Source organism: Cajanus cajan, chromosome 4 (assembly GCF_000230855.2).
Source record: "Cajanus cajan strain Asha chromosome 4, NIPB_CcT2T_4, whole genome shotgun sequence".
Classification (NCBI taxonomy): domain Eukaryota; kingdom Viridiplantae; phylum Streptophyta; class Magnoliopsida; order Fabales; family Fabaceae; genus Cajanus; species Cajanus cajan.
Window position 1 is genome coordinate 72098394 of NC_138520.1, and position 17735 is coordinate 72116128.

Here is a 17735-nt window from a genome sequence, read left to right on the forward strand (position 1 = left end):
ATTAATATACATAAATATTTTAAACATATAAATTATATTTTAAATTTATGATAAAAAAATATATATGTATTTTTATTTATTAATGACTTGTTTTAAAATATTAATATGTAATTCATAAATAATTATGATAAATAAAAACAAAGCTATTTAAGAAGTCAAAATAAATCTCTACTAACTCTCTTGTTGAATGTCCATATTTAATATATCGGAATTAATATTTAAACAAAGATCTTATATGTATTACGTCTGTGTATCATAATACTGTCACATATAAATTCTTGTATAAATTTAATAATATTAAAATATTATTCTTAAACACTAGCTATATTTTTTTCCCTTAAATCAATACATTAGCAAGGAGTTGATTTTTTTTTCATGAATATGACCTATAAGAAATAATTTATGCTCATAGAATATAATTTTCATTGAATAAATATTATTTTTAACATAAACAAAAATTGAATTTGAGAGTACTAAATCAACCCTTACATTTTAAGAATAAGAAGTTGAATAAAAAGATATTTATTAAAAGAAAAAAAAATCATACGTACGGATTCGTTATTACATGAGATTCAAGATAGTATAATTATACAATGAATCCTAATAATTCCTACAATATTTAAGGATAGCATCTAATTAATAATGCCGGTTACTAAGTGTATTTTAGAAGTTAAAAAAAAAAGTGAACGCATTAAAATAAGAGTTAATCATTCCTATATTGTCAATGTAAATTTTTTTACACTGACAACCAATCATATCTTTTAATAGTGATATGTTAGTTGTTTATTATTTCATTAAATAAGCAACTAACATGTCACTATTAAAAAATATAATTGATTATTAGTGTAAGTGTATAAGTGATTAACTCTTAAAATAATTTCCCTATACTTTGACTTATGAAGGCTTTTAAAAAACAAAAAAAAGATTCTTAAATTTTTCGAGTTGTGCACTTCTATTTCAACTAGTAAAGAATGAACGGAAAAATACAGGCCTTACAATCTGATTATGGCATGACATGTAGCATTTTTGTTCGTCTATAACTCAAAAAAGGCTTAAGAATCATTTTACACATTTTGAAAGTGAAAGAAGATCAGAAGCAAAACGTGCACAGACTCAAATACAAAAAGGATATTTTTTTTAGAATTTTCCTTAAAAAAAACAATTTGATAGGACAACTAAAAAAATTGTTTATTTTCTTTTCATTTATCATTGAAAGGCATAAATATGAGTATGAAAAAATATGTTATAACACTTTAATCAATAACTAATTGTAAAATATCACAAACAAAATGACTTTGTCTTTCTAAAACTAATTTTAGGTTTTATTTGGAATTGTTAATTATCATATCAAGGATTTGTGTTTGGCTTACTCTTCCAAATCCTTTTGACTTTACAATTTTGTTTCAACATATTTTTATTTTATATTCAATATTTTCTTAATTTCTTATTAACTTTATTTATTTATTTTTCAAAAAATTTCGATTACGTTTCATGAGTGAAAATGACAAAACAAAAAATTTCCCCGTTTGTTCTATTTAGTTCCACTATTTTTAAAGAAATCAAAATGTGCCCCTTTTTTTTTTAGTTAATTACTTATACACTGTCAGTATAAAGTTTTTTTACAGTGTAAAATTTTTTTACACTGACAACCAATCATATATTCTAATAGTGTGCTTATTTAATGAAATAAAAATAAAATAAAATAATTTAAAAGACATGATTGGTTGCCATTGTAAAAAACTTTACACTGGCAGTGTATGAATGATTAACTCACTTTTATTTTTGTTACATTCTATATAATTTTTCAAATGCACCAAAATATAAAATAAAACTTATATATTTTATTCTGAGTTAATCACCCATACACTGGTAACCAATCATATATTTTAATAGTGTTATGTCATTTACTTATTTAATCAAATAAAAAAAATAAAATAATTTAAAAGATATGATTGGTTGCCAGTAAAAAAATTTTACACTGATATTATATAGATGATTAACTTTTATTCTATTTCGTTTTAACACGTTTACCCAGCAGTCAAATTTTCTTTATGATATTATTTATATAAAATAGAAAGTAAATAGGATTTGCAACGTTAATAAACCCAACAATAAGAAAAATCAAGTGTAACCTGAATTCTTTTTTAAACGAGACCAAAAGTTTGGCAACGCAAACCCAAATTTTTAACAAAAACAAAAAAGGTTGATGATATATACACCTCATTTTTTTTCTATAAGTACATCTCTGTTTTTTTTTAAATAGTTAATTTTTTTTAAATATATTAATTTTTTTATTTTACACTCACAACATTTAATTTAGTACCTTTTTTTTACCTATCTTTCCTCATTTTTTCAATTTTCAGATGTACTCCCTTACCTTTCTTTCACCTCACCTATTTTGATAGATAATTTTAATTCTTTTGGTTTTACATTACTTTCTCCCGTCCTCTTTTAGTTTTCTTACTCTTATCTTCTCTCTTCCCGATTTCAGTTTTCACACACATATAAAACGTATAACTAGTTTTTAATAATATTATAAGTGTGTGTAACTTTCTCGATAATAGGTAAGAAATTAGAGAAAAACAAAATAGTGCATGTTAAAACTAAAAAAGAAAAAAAATGTGTGAAAAAGAAAAAGAAAAAGAAAGTAGCAAATTAAAAGTTGAAGATATAATATTAGAAAAATAAAAAGATTACAAATATTTTATAATTTAAAAAAATAAAATAAAGGAAGTGTACTTATGAAAAGAAGGAAGTGTATATATCACGAGCCAACAAAAAAATGTAGAAGCCCAACTGCTGATCATAAAAGACGGGCCGGGTTGGAATGAGCCCATCGGCCCAAGAAGGAAGAGACCTCTACTGTTCTTTGGGCTTTCGCGTGTCTTTCTCCATGCTCAACCTTCACTAAGCTCTATTCTCACAAATTTTCTTCATCTACACTTCTACTCCTTTCTTCCTCTCATTTATTTTTGTTACAGAATTGGCTCTCTCACTATCCCCTCTTCTTTCTTTCTATAATCTTAAATATATGATTTGTGTAAAAATAATAATATTGTATTCTGTTATTATAATTAGACGAATATCAGACACACTTTTTTTTATAATAGTCTCATTATTATAAATTAAAATTTATTAAAAAATCACTATTCTTTTAGTATCACTATTGAATTAAAAAATAACTCATTAAATGGCATATTTAGCATGTTTAATTTGTAAAATTCTAACACACACATATAATATGAAATTCTAATATATTGATTTTTTATCCAGGTTTACCATCAAGGAAGATGTATGATCATGAACCAAAATTGTATAAAAATGTGAGTAATGTAAAGGGATCTCAACCAATAATCCTAAATTTGAAATTTAGCCTAGAACACAACAAGTTACTGTGGAGTTTTACAGTGAAGATGATACTGGAATAACTATTAACTATATTAAATCATGCTAGTTAGTGCATCATAAGTTGGCTTACTTAGACAGTTTATAGTTTCTTAATGTGCATATAATTTTGATTATTATGATATATATGCAAATTTTGGCTTCTTGTCTAGCGACATTAGGCATGTGTCATTTGTCATCATAACCTCACGTTGGGTGGCATTAACTATGTCTCTTGGCCACTCTCTATGTTAATTAAAATGAGATGTTTTGTATGTTTCTTAGTTATTGTGCATATTGCTTTTAATATGATGTTTTGTGTAACCTCCACAAAACTAACCAAGTATTTTTCTATCATCATCCAACTTTAACTATTGTTAACAAACTTCAATTGGATTAATTAATTATAATAAAATTTTCAATTTGACATACATTATGTATATATTTTAATGCAAGGGGACCTAACTCGATAATCCTGAGTCTAATTTCAAGAGAGTGCACAACCCCCAACTTTAAGTCCAACAAGATTATAAAAAAAAAGGCTCACAATCAATCTAATATCTCAACCCAATAACTTAGAGGACACATATCCTAATAACCATGAGCTAAACAAGTTGATGAAAAGGATTACAACCAAGAGAATACTGTAATGACAATATTAGACTCAATGTATCAATTGACATATCATAAGAAGGCTCAATTTGATGTTTGCAATTCTCAAGGTGCATTTAATGTTGATTACTAGGAAATGCATCAAACGATGTTGTCATTCACATAACTTGTGATATGTAACATTAATTGAATCTCTCAACAATTATGCATATCATTTCAATTATGAAATTTTATTGTCTTTTGCGCCCATCACAAGTTGCAAGTTATCGTACAAATAATCCTTTTTTTTGTCTAAGAGAGTTACACAATGTCTTTCTACTATTTAGCCGCTCATTCCAATGAAGAATAATGAATTTTGTCAATTATCAATAAAGGATTATTTATAACTATTGAAGCTATTCCCTTTACTCTCACCAATGAATTTATGGTTTTAACAAATACCATGTAAAAGATCAAAAGTTTATATTCAACTCAAGGAATTGTAAGCAAATTGTCAAAGAACCATAGAAAAAAAGTAAGTTTTACTAGATGAATTTTAGGGTGAACCACTTTTATGTGTGGATCATGGTGATCCACTTTTCATCATCCTTATAACTCATATGTATGATTTTATACCTTCTACATCAATTTGTTTTCGCTTTCTCCTTTGTTGTCCGTTCCCTCTCTCCTCACCCTCTTTTGTTCTCCGTCCCATCACTCTTACTACATTAGAACCCACTAAATAAAGAAGTTTTAAAAACTTCATACAATAAGTTGTCCATCAAAAGCATATTATCTTTGTAACAAGCAATCAATGTACTGATTGGTGAAAGACAATGATTGAACCCACTAAAACACAAATCTTTTAGTGGTGCAAACTTCGACACTAATATGCAGTGCTGCTTTCCAATGGAGCATTTTTTGCTTGGGGTGAGATAATGTTTGATTTAAGGTAGGAACTGAAACAACAAGGATGGTTTAAGAGACAAAAATAGTTGAGATTTGTACATTTTAAATTTTGGATTTGCGTAAGATGTTGAACCATCAATTTTGAAATTTTGGTAAGCGACGAACTATGTGGTGATGACTAATATTTTGGTAAGGAACCTGTAATTAGTCGTTTTACTATACTAAAGTATCAAAATATTTACACATTGTATTTATTATATGTTTATGCACTCATGAAGCCTTAATTCCCCCCACAACTAATTAACCAAATATGTCATCTATCATTATCTAACTTAATCGTTATTAGCTTTATATAACTAAATCAACTAATAATAACTAATGTACCACTTTACCATACATTATGAATATATTTAAATATAAAATTTATGATTCAGACCAATATACACAAATTTAATCGTATCCAATCTTAAAACCAACAAACCGTAGTTATGTTTATTTCACTACTAAAATTGTTTAAACATCATATCATTTATTATTTATTATATATAAAAGAAGTTTGTTTTGGGACAAGTGTCAACACTTTCATACTCTTTTTGTCACACAAAAAATTTAATTTTTTTTTTTATAACAAATCTTATTCTGTTCTTTCATTTTTTAAATACTATTTTTATGTCAATCAATGTCTCTTATTCCCTCTCTCATCACATCAATCAACATTTTATATAATTGTATGAGATTTATATATATATATATATATATATATATATATATATATATATAATTTTTTTGCCATATAAAATATTTTATTATTTTTATAACTAAAAACACATCTTACTATATTGTTTTTAATTATTAAATGGGATAGGGAATGATGGACAAAATACTTAGTATTTTGATACTTTCACTTCTAATAAATTTTTATTAACCCATCAAACATATTCAAAATATTGTTTATCAAATTATAAATATGATAATTTTTATTTATCATTTTAAATTTTAAAATAAAAACATTTAAATTTAAGATAAGTTAAGTTTTTTTTTTATAAATATTATTCATAAAAACGAGAGTCTTACAAACGCACTTGCATAATTCTAGTCTTAAACTAAATGCACCCATGTAAAAATAATTGCAAAATAAAGAATCCTTACTGTGATAGGCGATAAGATCGTTCCGAATCTAATACCCTGCGTTAAGCACAAGTTGATACCAGCACGTGGCAAAACAGAATTGGTGCAAACTAAAACCCTGAATATCGATCAATAGGAAAAAGCCACGTGTCCAGGTTCAGACATTATGAAAAACAGTGGAAATAATGGGTTCCAGATAAGGCTCACTCGCTCCATGCCTATTAATTAGCAAACTGCATCACCCAAACGCGCAAGACAAACCCTCTCTGCTGCCAAAACTAAAATTAGGGTTTCCCAACCCTAGGGTTTACTCCCCCAAATCAAAACCCAAACAACCTCGACTCGAAGCCAAAGGGAACAATCATTGATTGGTGAAAAGAAGAGAGGACCGCGATGACGGGGAAAGCCAAGCCCAAGAAGCACACGGCCAAGGAGATCGCGGCGAAGGTGGACGCCGCCACCACCAACCGCGGCGGCGGCAAGGCTGGCCTGGCGGACCGCTCCGGCGTGGAGAAAGGGGGCCACGCGAAGTACGAGTGCCCCCACTGCAAGGTAACTGCACCCGATGTTAAGTCGATGCAGATTCACCACGACGCGCGCCACCCCAAGATCCCCTTCGAGGAGGACAAGATCGTCAACCTTCACGCCTCTCACGTGCCAGAGTCCTCCAAGCCGCGCCCCGGCGTTCGCGGAAGCCTCAAGAAGTGATTCCAATCAGATCCTATCATCATGGTCCCTTCATTCATAGTTCTCTGTTTTTTCTTTTACTTTTTTTTTCTTTGTCCAAGTTGATGTTTTTTTAGGGTGGTGTTGAGTAATCGGGATGTGGGTATGTTCTTGATTTCGGGGAAGAAGGGTTATGATATGATGCATCTTAGGTGTGAATCTGAAGATGCTGTGTATGGAGGGACGGAGAAGGGCTATTTTGGTCTGATGAGATTGATTTTGTAGTTGATTGAGCCCTTCTTTTTAAGGATGGGATGTATATTGTTCCCTATAATGTTGTTGACCTACTACTACTTACAACCTTGTTGTGTGAACTCATAAGATAAACTCTGTTGGACTTTTTTTTTTTTTTTTGAAAACTAATTGGTGCATATAGGGTTAGTTTGAGTAATGGCACATACAACAGAAAATTGTTCATTACACCAGTTTTGTGCATTTTCCTCTCCGTCACTTTATAATCACTTCGTTTAATGCGGAGGAGGATATTTGTTAACTGTGGATTGAGATACACGCAAAATTGACATAGTATTACCATGTAAGTGTTATCTTAGTGTGATGTGAGTTTTTTCTTTGTTGGGTTTGGTGAAGGCTGTTATGACTATGGTGCACAGGGATAGGTAATTTTGGTTCATTTAAGTAAGATAAGAATCCTATAATAGTCCCCCTTTTTAAGTTTTATTTTCCCTAGTTTTAGTCTGTATACAACCTATTTTTAGCGATTTCTTTGGGCGGTTTTATACTACTAAAATGTTTTCTCTAATGTTATTGCCGGGTATTGAAACTATCTTTTATGCATACATTGATATTAAAACTTACATTTTTCTCTTAAGGTTGAGCTATTCATTTGGTTTCTATTGTATTTCCCCTTGTTAAGTTTTAGTCCCTGTGTGAATAAATTATAAGTTTTAGTCCTTGTACAGTTTTTTCTACAGCAGTTTATCACTGTCAATGGCATGGGTTAAAACTTTTATGTGTGCAAATATTGAAAACGTCCATTTTCATTTAGGAATTGAAGCTTAAATGGGGATAACTATAAGGACTAAGTGAATAATTTAACGATGAGGTAATAATCCTTCAATGAACACATTTTGCTTGAATATAAAAATACTAGATTTGTTAAAAATACCGTTTATCAGCTGGAAACTGCTAATTTGAGCTCTAATATAATGTGATTTTTTATTCTGGACAGATTACTTGTGCAAAGCAACCTGTAGCTCTCCATCTTGATATGTTTCACTTATATACTGGCCACACTCATTTCATGTCAATATAGGGAAAGGATAGTTACCTGTTAAATTAGTATTGGTGCAGTGGAATTCCAGACACCAGTTATATGATAATATTAAAGCAAGGTGAATTACAAGTGCTTGGGAGACCACATTCCATTATAAGTCAACAGCGACTTTTCTTGACGGGAATTGGTTGAGTGAGGTCTATGATGAATAATATGATTATAAAATAATAATATGACTAACTTCAAATTATAAATTAGTTTTGGAGAACAAAAATAGTGTTAAAACAAGTTTTATTTTACTTTTAACTATATTTATAAATTTGGATTTCGTCAATAGTCTTAAATCAAACACAAATTAATATTTGGAGTAAATAAAATATACTATGGTAGTTTAATCTAACGATATGCATTAATATTTATTATTAATAATAATTTTATACTCATAATAGTTAAATTTTTTTCAAGTTTATATTTTTTAATGAAAAAGGAAAATAATATTTCTTTGTAATCAAATTATCCCATTTAACTCAACTAAATAGCTTTCATTTCTAGAAAACATACAAAAAAATTATGCCTATAACCAAATTAATAAAATTCCTAATTTATTTGAATGAACAATTTTAAGAGAATATTGTTTTCTTAAAAATATATAAAAATATGTTATGAGATATGTTATTAGATAGTAAATCTAAAAGAAGAAAAAAAAATCTTTGTATAGATTGTAAATCATTTTTAAATTAAATTAAAATCTATACATACACTAAAACATAATTCTTAACTTATAATTTTGGTTCTTTTACAATTTTATAATTTTAGTCTCTTAATTTTATAAAATTTATAATTTTATTCTTTTATTAAATATTTTATCTGATGAAATTTTAACATTGTTCATGAGTTAATATTGAATAAATAATATAATAATTAATATCTAATAAAATTTAAACTAATTAGTAGTTTTAATTTTTAACTTTTTCATATTTTCATTTTATTTTTCTACTACGAGAAAAAAAAGGAAATAGTAAAATTTAGGAAAAATATTATTAAATATTAATTTTTTTATGTCATTTACTTAATGTCATATCATAATTAAAATTATAAATTTAATTATTAAAAAATTAAATATTTAATAAGAGAATCAAAATTATAGATTATATATATAAATAAATATTATATTTGAATATATAAATTTTATTTAAAATTTATATAAATAGATATTTTAAATACATTAATTATATTTTAAATTTATGATAGAATTTATATTGTAAAAAGAATAATTTACTGATAATTTATTTAAAATATTAAAATTTAATTTATAAATAATTATAATAATAAATAATAATAAAAAATTAAGATGCCATTGGCTATGGGGCATGTCATCTTCTATTTACCAGAAAGTAAAAAGATATGATGAAAGCCAAATAAAAATAAAACATGAATAATTAAAATTCTAGTATGGTTGATACCATGAAAGAAGGAGATAAACAATCTGCAGTGCTTGAAGCATAGAACTTTTCAACAAACTTTTTCTCTTTCCTACAAATTCCATAGCTTGACCTCACATTCAGATTCAAATATTGAATGGATGGCCTCCCTCGCTCCATGCCTATTAATTACCAAATTCCCTTTCCTGCCAAAACAACAATTTAGGGTTTTCCCAACCCTAGGGTTTACTTTTTCCATTCCATCCCAAATCCCAATTAATTCCTCGCACCATCTCCAATCCCAAAAAAGTGAACGCTGATGACGGGGAAAGCGAAGCCGAAGAAGCACACAGCCAGGGAGATCGCGGCGAAGGCGGACGCCGCCACCACCAACCGCGGCGGCGGGAAGGCCGGCCTGGCGGATCGGTCCGGCGTGGAGAAAGGGGGCCACGCGAAGTACGAGTGCCCTCACTGCAAAGTAACCGCACCCGATGTTAAATCCATGCAGATTCACCACGACGCGCGTCACCCCAAAATCCCGTTCGAAGAGGACAAGGTCGTCAACCTTCACGCCACCTACGTCCCAGAGCCCTCCAAGCCCCGCCCCGGCGTTCGCGGAAGCCTCAAGAAGTGATTCCATATACCCCTTCTTTCATGCTTTTCACTTCTTTTTTTCTTTGATTCCTCAAGTTTATTTTTTTAGGGTGGTTTGATGTGGGTATGTTTTTTAGGGTCATTCATCGTAGAGAAGGACTTTTTTGTTAGGATGAGATTTTTGTTGTTTATTGCCCCCCTTTTTTTTAAAGGATGAAATGTATATTGTTCTCCATAATATCGTGTTGTTCACCTACCACTTACAACCTTGTTGTGTATATTAATTAATAACTCCGTTGGATTGTTTTTGTTTCTTTTGTTATTGATGGCTTGTGTTTAGGTATAGTCTTAATTTTTGTTTGCTGCGTTACTGTTCTGTTTATAATGTACAAGGATAGGTAGCTCTGATTCATTTAAGTCAGATAAGTTTTAGACTGTAAACAATTTTCTATAGCTTTTTTTAGCGGTTTTATATCACTATAATGTTTTCTCTAATGTTAATGCCAGGTATTAAAACTTATCTTTTGTACATATGTAGAGACTAAAACTTGTTGAACTATTCATTTGGTTTATACAGTATTTCCCAAGTTTTAGTCCCTATATTAATAAATTGTAAGTTTTAGTCCTTATACAGTTTTTTTTTGTAGTGGTTTGTATTACTTTTATACCGCCAAAAAAGTTTTTATTAATGGCATGGATTAAAACTTACCGTTCTCATATAGGAATTTAAACTTAAAATGAGGACTGTAGGGACTAATCGAATAATTTAATGTTGAGGGAATAATACTTCAATGAACACATTCTGCTTGAATCTGGAAATACTAGAGTTGTTAATAAGACAGTCTTTTACTAGCTGGAAACTGATAATTTGAGCTCTAATATAAATTTTTTTATTATTATTCTGAAGGTATCTGCAGCAGCATTCATCTTATTTCCTATAATTTTGACATCTTTGTTAGTTTGTCCTTGTTGGTATAGATATTAGGAAACTTTATTTCGGCAGGTTATATGATGTGCATGTTTGGTTTTGCCTTTTAACTACTGGTTTCGCATCTTATTTCTTATTATTTTACATCTTTGTCCTTGTTGGTGCTGATGTTAGGAACTGTATTTGGGTAGGGTAGGGTTATAAGATGTGCACTTTTTAACTACTGGAACGTGCGTTACAAGTTGCAGCTTCTGGGTTATTTTTCTTTATGGACATGGCTTTGTTACATACGCTTCGTATTTTACACTGAAATCCTAAGACAAAAACACGCAATATCTATATCTCGATCTTCAAAATGAAAATTGATAATGTGAACAAATAGGTTCATAATAAAGACAGACATTCATAATTTGTCAATAATGAAGGTTGATGGTAGTGGTATCAATATTGGTTTGGAATACTGAAGGTTGATGGTAGTGGTATCAATATTGGTTTGGACTAGACATGGTGATTCTTTATCGTGTTTACTTCCCCGTTGTAAACTAGCTTATAGAAAAAATTTCACATCCACATCAATTATCAATGAGGGAAGCTCTAAACTAATGTGTATTCAACATGTAGATAGTTTAATATGAGATGCAACAACAATGGAGGCTAATGTTAGGGTGACTGTAATGAAGGTGACCAAGTTGACATCAAACGAATATTTTTTTAGTAATAAAGGAGTTTAAATTAGAGTAATACACGATTATATAAGATCAAAGTTTACTATCTACTTTTATGAGAATTTCTAGTGAAACTATGAATAATTTATCCTATTTATTGCTAGTTTGTATGGAAAGATATAAAATATAAAAATAAAAAAAAATTGAATCCAAGTCTTAATCAAACAAATATGATAATATGGAAGACTCTAAATTAACAAGAATAGAACAATGTCTAGAGAGTGTAATGCAACACCTATATTGCATTAGGCGATGCTTGTAGCTTATATAAGTAAAGGTAAGCAACCAAGAATCCATACAAATGCATGAACAAAGGTGTAAGAGATTCAAAACAACAAATTAAGAACAAAAAGCAAAGGCTAGAAGCCAAGTTGGATACAAGAAACGGTAATTAAAAAAATGGCACCACACATTGTTGCCCATGAATGAGAAAGTGATAGAGGAAGGATGAAAATCTTTTATATCTAAATCCTGTCTATAATTTCTGTCGTCTCTAATCACTAAATATCACATCACTTTAATATATATTAAAATAAAAGTTGTTATTGTAAATTTAAAAATTGAATGGTTTTGAAATAATTTCTATATGGACCAATTAATTAAACAAATATAAATAATAATTTCATATCAACTTTCTTAATAAATTTTATGTTTTTTACTAATAAATTCTTATCGATAAAATCTTAGCAAATCTTAAGGTATTGGTTTGAGATCAAAGAAAACAATAACTTGAAATCTTTCCGATATCAATATACTTCTTCTCTTATTCGCTTCTCTGGTTCATATTTCATCTCCAACTAATACTTTTTTCTTTGATCAATTAGGAAAGCAATTGGAAACAACTAAAACGTGACTATATAACAAAGTTATGACACGAGGGTTATGTTTTCATTCATCTCATACGTGCCTATTTTCTTATTCGTTTCTATGTTTGATTCATATTTCATCTCTAACTAAATTTTGGTTTTTTGATCAATCAAGAAATCAAATGTATTTACAAAGGCAAGAGAAAATCTTCTTTCGTTTAGAAACAACTAAACTTGACAATATGTAATCACACACCTTCTCTAAAATTCTCTCCCAAACAACTATTCAATATTGTGTTACGTCTTCTCTCTTCTCTTTCGTCTGTTATCTTTCACGAATTGTCAAACTATACTAGAATACCATTTTGCTCGCATTGAAGGTATGTAGTTTATTGACTTAGCTTTGCTATTGTTTTCTCATCTCTACTCTCTTCTTTCAATCAATATATATGTGCATCTTGACATTTTTAGTTCCTCTCTAAAAGCATCAACTTTGCTTCTTTTGTGTGTGATTGGATTAATTAATTGAATAAAATAGTGGTTATGGTTGTATTATTACATTGTATACATTAATTATATTTTATTATTGTAGTGTGTTATTTTGGTTTATTATAGGATTGAAATGTTTAATTATTAAGATATTTATAAGAATTTTAATATATTTTTATATTATAAGTTTATGGAGCCTTAATAAATTTAAGTAATGTCTCTAGTTTATGAATTTTTAGTTTGTCATTCATTATTGAGGATGTGGTTTTATATAAGTTGTGAAGCATTTTTTACTACGATTAATTAGGATTTATAGGTCATTCTCATGCTTAGATATGTATGAAAGTCATAAAACCATTAAATCATTTTCTAACATGCAACAATATTAACAAAAAAATAAGACTTGATAAAAAAATATTATCAAATTTTAAAACGTTAAATAATTAATTAAATAAAATATTATAAAAAAGTAATTAAATAAAATAATTAATTGAATTTTAAATTATAATAAAATTTTCCGATGTATATAACTCTGTTTCACTTGTCACTAGGTCAATCATTTTTTAAATATCAAGATAGTTTTGATTGCAACTCTATACATATAAAATCAAAGAAATACATGTGTGAAACCATTTATTCTACCATTTTTTTTTATAATTTACAATGAAGATTATTACTAACCTCTACTATAAAAAAAAAGTATTACTAACTTACTAATTATTTGAAGTTCTAAATATAGATCACGATACTTTAAATAAAATTTTATTTAAAATTAATTTTATAAAATCAATTTTGTTAACCCTTGTCTAAATCATTCAAATCTGAAGCTTGGTTACACGAAAAAAGTGCTAAGAACCGGAGTGGATCCGACCCGGACGATAGAGGTAGTTTGATTTTAAATAGGCGTAGAAAGAAGACGGTGCGTTTTTCAAATTTACAATTACAAAATGTTGAGAAGGAAGCCAACGAAAATCGAAGTGAAAATCGAAGACAAGGAAGAACTGGAGGAAGCTCGCCGTCGCTACGCCGCTTCCATTGCCACCCCCAACGCCGCCACTGCCACCGCCACTCTCCTCCGCCAATTGGATCGCGGCGGCGCCGAGGATCCTTCTTCCATAGCGCATCGCATCGGCCTCTCCTCCTAACGCCTTCGCCACACTCTCCCAATGCAGCTCCAACTGAAGCTGCGTAATTGGATAAGTGAGTGAAATTTCATTCTGTCATTTGGAATTATGCTTTTCTGTTTTGGAGTGCAGCATGAATAACGATAAATTTATGTTTTGCACATATTGTGTTTGATTTATGGTTTCCATTTGTTATTTCGATAGATTGGTCTTTCAAAGGTTTTAGAATGATGTTTGACTCTTATCAGTCTTATGTAACTGATGACTTTGATAAAACTTCATTGGAAGATATGTAGAGAGTAGAGACACCTTGTTTGGTAGATTGGGGAGGGGAGTGAAGCAGAGGAAAATACTAATTTATTATGATATATTTAAAATGAAAAACTCAAATGCGTGTTATATAGTAATTGATTGAGACTATAGATATTTGATAATTCTAGACTACCTAATAATTTCTTGCTTTTTGTGTACTTGTTTGATAAAAACATAAAACATTGTCCATCAATTATATCTTCTCTTTTTACCTCTTCATAACTTCTTTGATGAAAAGAAGCACATTTCACTGCCTCTTCAAATGGCCAAGAAAAGCAACCTTGATTCACCTTTGATTTGTTATCAAAAACTGTTGCCAAATAATTAAGAATGACAACAACAACTTTGAGATTTTGATACCCGCAATCTAGTTTGAAATTCATCCAAGCCAAAGCAGAACAATTCATTAGAAGAGCAAGCTTTCAAGCATCCTTTACTAAGTGTCTTGGTATTTGTCTTTCATGAAAAGATAATGTCGTCCTTCCTCTTTGCAACAATATGGTCTTGCCTATTATCCTAATGTGAATCTGTATCAATTTTGTAAATTTTTTTTTTGAGATAAGGCAGGATCAGCTGAAGCAAAATAACCTGCTAATTTTCAGATAGTTGAGAGCCTTTAACAAAAGGAAAACATATTGTTGTGGGACCTCAACTGTCAATAGTTTCATTGTTTTCCCAAAAGTAACCAACCGCACTATAAGCAATGGATCATAGTGGATTTTAACATAGCAGGTGACCAATTGGATGACCTTATCAAGCAAAATAACGATCTACTCCATAACAAACCAATGAATAATCTTATGAAACACATCTCTAAACCATTCATAAGAATCATAACCCAGCCAGATATCAGGGTGTTACATAATATGAGATCTACTTTTTCCATTTGAACAAACATTCTTCTTGCATAATAAACAAAACCGATGTAATGTACATATTAATAAGGGTAATCACTAAATTGCATCACAGACAACCTGATCCCACCCAGTTCTTATAACAGCATAAAGATTTTGTTATCCCACTGTGATTTCACACAGGGTTGAAAAATCACGAATGACTATACCCAACAATCTGTGGTTCTGATCTTCCATCCAGGATCTAGATATAGACCTTATTACTTAACAGAGTGTGTTCAATTTGTTCCATGGCCAATCCTCACCACTGAGGTGTCTACTTAATTTTATCAGAATCTGTTTCTTTATACGAGCATTTTCAAAGTGTAACAAGTAATTAAGAGTATCTCTCATAAACACGGAGCTTCTAGAAATTTGTTACTTTTGTTTGGTCAAGGTATAACTCTTGCCTGCGCTCCTTTACCGAATTGGGGTCCTTGCTATTGTCCCGGCCCAATCTCACTTGGGCAGCGTTTCATTTAATTTCTGCTTTTCTAAAATGTTCCTTTTTGGCGCTAACTCATACATAACAGTCTCCGCTTTTTGCGTCTTATTATTAGGAAAGGTAATAAAATAGGTAAGGGGGGAGATTTAACTATCCCCATCCATCATCCAATTAAGGACGGGGTAGGTCAGGGAACATATTTAATGAGAGAAAATATTTTATGCGACAGTAGAAGGGATAAATGTTAGCCAAAGCTTGATTGAATACAAATTTAAAAATGATTTAAAGATCTTCTCTACTAAAAAATAGTTTATTTTTAATAAAAAAATTTAAAAACATTTTTAACTTATATTCAAGCAAATTCTAGATCTTATAAATGTCATGATTGAATCAAAAGTTAAAAATTAATATTTTGAAATACTAAAATCTATTTAAAGGCTTGACCTTTTTTCGGTAAATATTTTGTATATGCATGGTTAGGAACGGAATTTCTTACCACACATTTTTTTTTAATTTCATATTACACTTTGTTGATTGTTTTAGGGAGAGTTAAACTTATAATACTTTTGACTTTAAAATCCAATTTATGATATTTACGATATTTTGCCCAACTTTGACCCACTGCCCACAAATGCTCGGATGCTATAATTGTATATGTTGTTGGTGTATTTTGTATAAGTAAAAAGTCTTTTCCTTGTGAAAGCAAAGAAGTAGGCTGATGCACCCGTTTGCTCAAGTAATGCTTGGATTACAATTGTTTTATTGTTGGAGGGTGCTCAACAATTTTTTTGAAAAGGAACTACTTTGTATATTTCAATGTAAATATATTTTTGGAAGACTTATATCCGAAATTCAAGAATGCACTTAAATGTTTGTGTTAAATTGTCAGGATCAATTTAGTGGTGGAAGAATTGGATAGTATAGTCTTGGGTTTTAAATCTTGTTGCATTTCTTATACTAATACAAAAAAGGATAAATATTAATTATTTAAATTTTTTTGTCCCTCAAATTTAAGATAATTTTATTTTTAGCCCTTCAAATTCAACTATCTTTTAGTCTTTATAAATTAAAAAAATGTTATTTTAGTCATTATATTTAAATTTTGTTAAGAAATTCATCAAATATTGTTACATAAAATCTATCTACTTGTATTTTTATTAGTGAAAATATCATATTAAACTCAATTGATGGGATATAATTGTTTTAATCCGTCATTTTTAGATATGTTACTGGGGACTTGTGAAACTAAAACGAGATTTTTGAAAATTTTATAAACTAAAAACAGTAATTTTAAATTTGCTTAAATTAGCTCTTTGTGAACTTTGCACAAGGTCTTTGCATTCTACATAATTTGCAACCACCGCAATAAATAATACTATCTCCGTTTTTTATTCATAGTCGTTTTGTCAGAATTTGTCATTTTTTTTCATTGTCATTTTACAAAAATCAATGACTTATTAGTTTTTTTTTCTCATTTTTATCCTTGATAATGAATGTATATTTACTGAATAATGTGCCTATTTATTTTTAATTTCTACCTATTTTTTCTCCAACTACCCATATAAAATTAATGTTACATTTAAAAGAACGATATGATTCCAACGAAATACTATAAAAAATAAATAGTAAAATAGGAAAATAAGTAATAAATATTTTTGAAAATTAAAATATTAATTATTTCTTTAAATTTCATGCAAAACCTTAAACGATTATGAATAAAAAACTGAAGGAATACAATATTTTGATGCATGCATTGCATGTAATATAAGGCATGGTAAATTTCATGGTATTCAATGTGAGTACAGCTGTACAGATCCTCACGTTTCAGTCAAATCAAAATTCAAAGAACTTTTAGCATTGGTTGAGTAGTGGGAATAAATTAGTATATACAAAATTTTAGATTAAAATTTATTGTTATTTTTGTAATTCTTATTAAAAAAAAAGAGTAAAAATTCATTTCTTTTTTGTATTAAACTAAATTCCATTTAAATTTGAATTTTAAATTTTTATTCAATTCATATTTAAA

At 29.1% G+C, this 17735-nt stretch overlaps 1 protein-coding gene and 1 non-coding gene across 2 annotated transcripts; both read left to right on the top strand.

Moving 5' to 3' along the window:
• The first annotated feature begins 6239 nt into the window (after positions 1–6239).
• LOC109802301 (protein METHYLENE BLUE SENSITIVITY 1) lies at positions 6240–7038 on the top strand. The gene has a single exon (XM_020363611.3). The coding sequence runs from the start codon at positions 6406–6408 to the stop codon at positions 6718–6720; it is 315 nt and encodes a 104-aa protein (XP_020219200.1). The 5' UTR covers positions 6240–6405; the 3' UTR covers positions 6721–7038.
• Positions 7039–9344: 2306 nt separating this feature from the next.
• On the top strand, positions 9345–10295 carry LOC109802860 (protein METHYLENE BLUE SENSITIVITY 1). The gene has a single exon (XR_014433376.1). It is a non-coding gene; the product is annotated as a protein METHYLENE BLUE SENSITIVITY 1 (transcript).
• Positions 10296–17735: the final 7440 nt, after the last annotated feature.

Bases quoted from the DNA above. Each gene is read 5' to 3' on its own strand.
- LOC109802301 (XM_020363611.3), top strand. From the start codon at position 6,406: ATGACGGGGAAAGCCAAGCCCAAGAAGCACACGGCCAAGGAGATCGCG.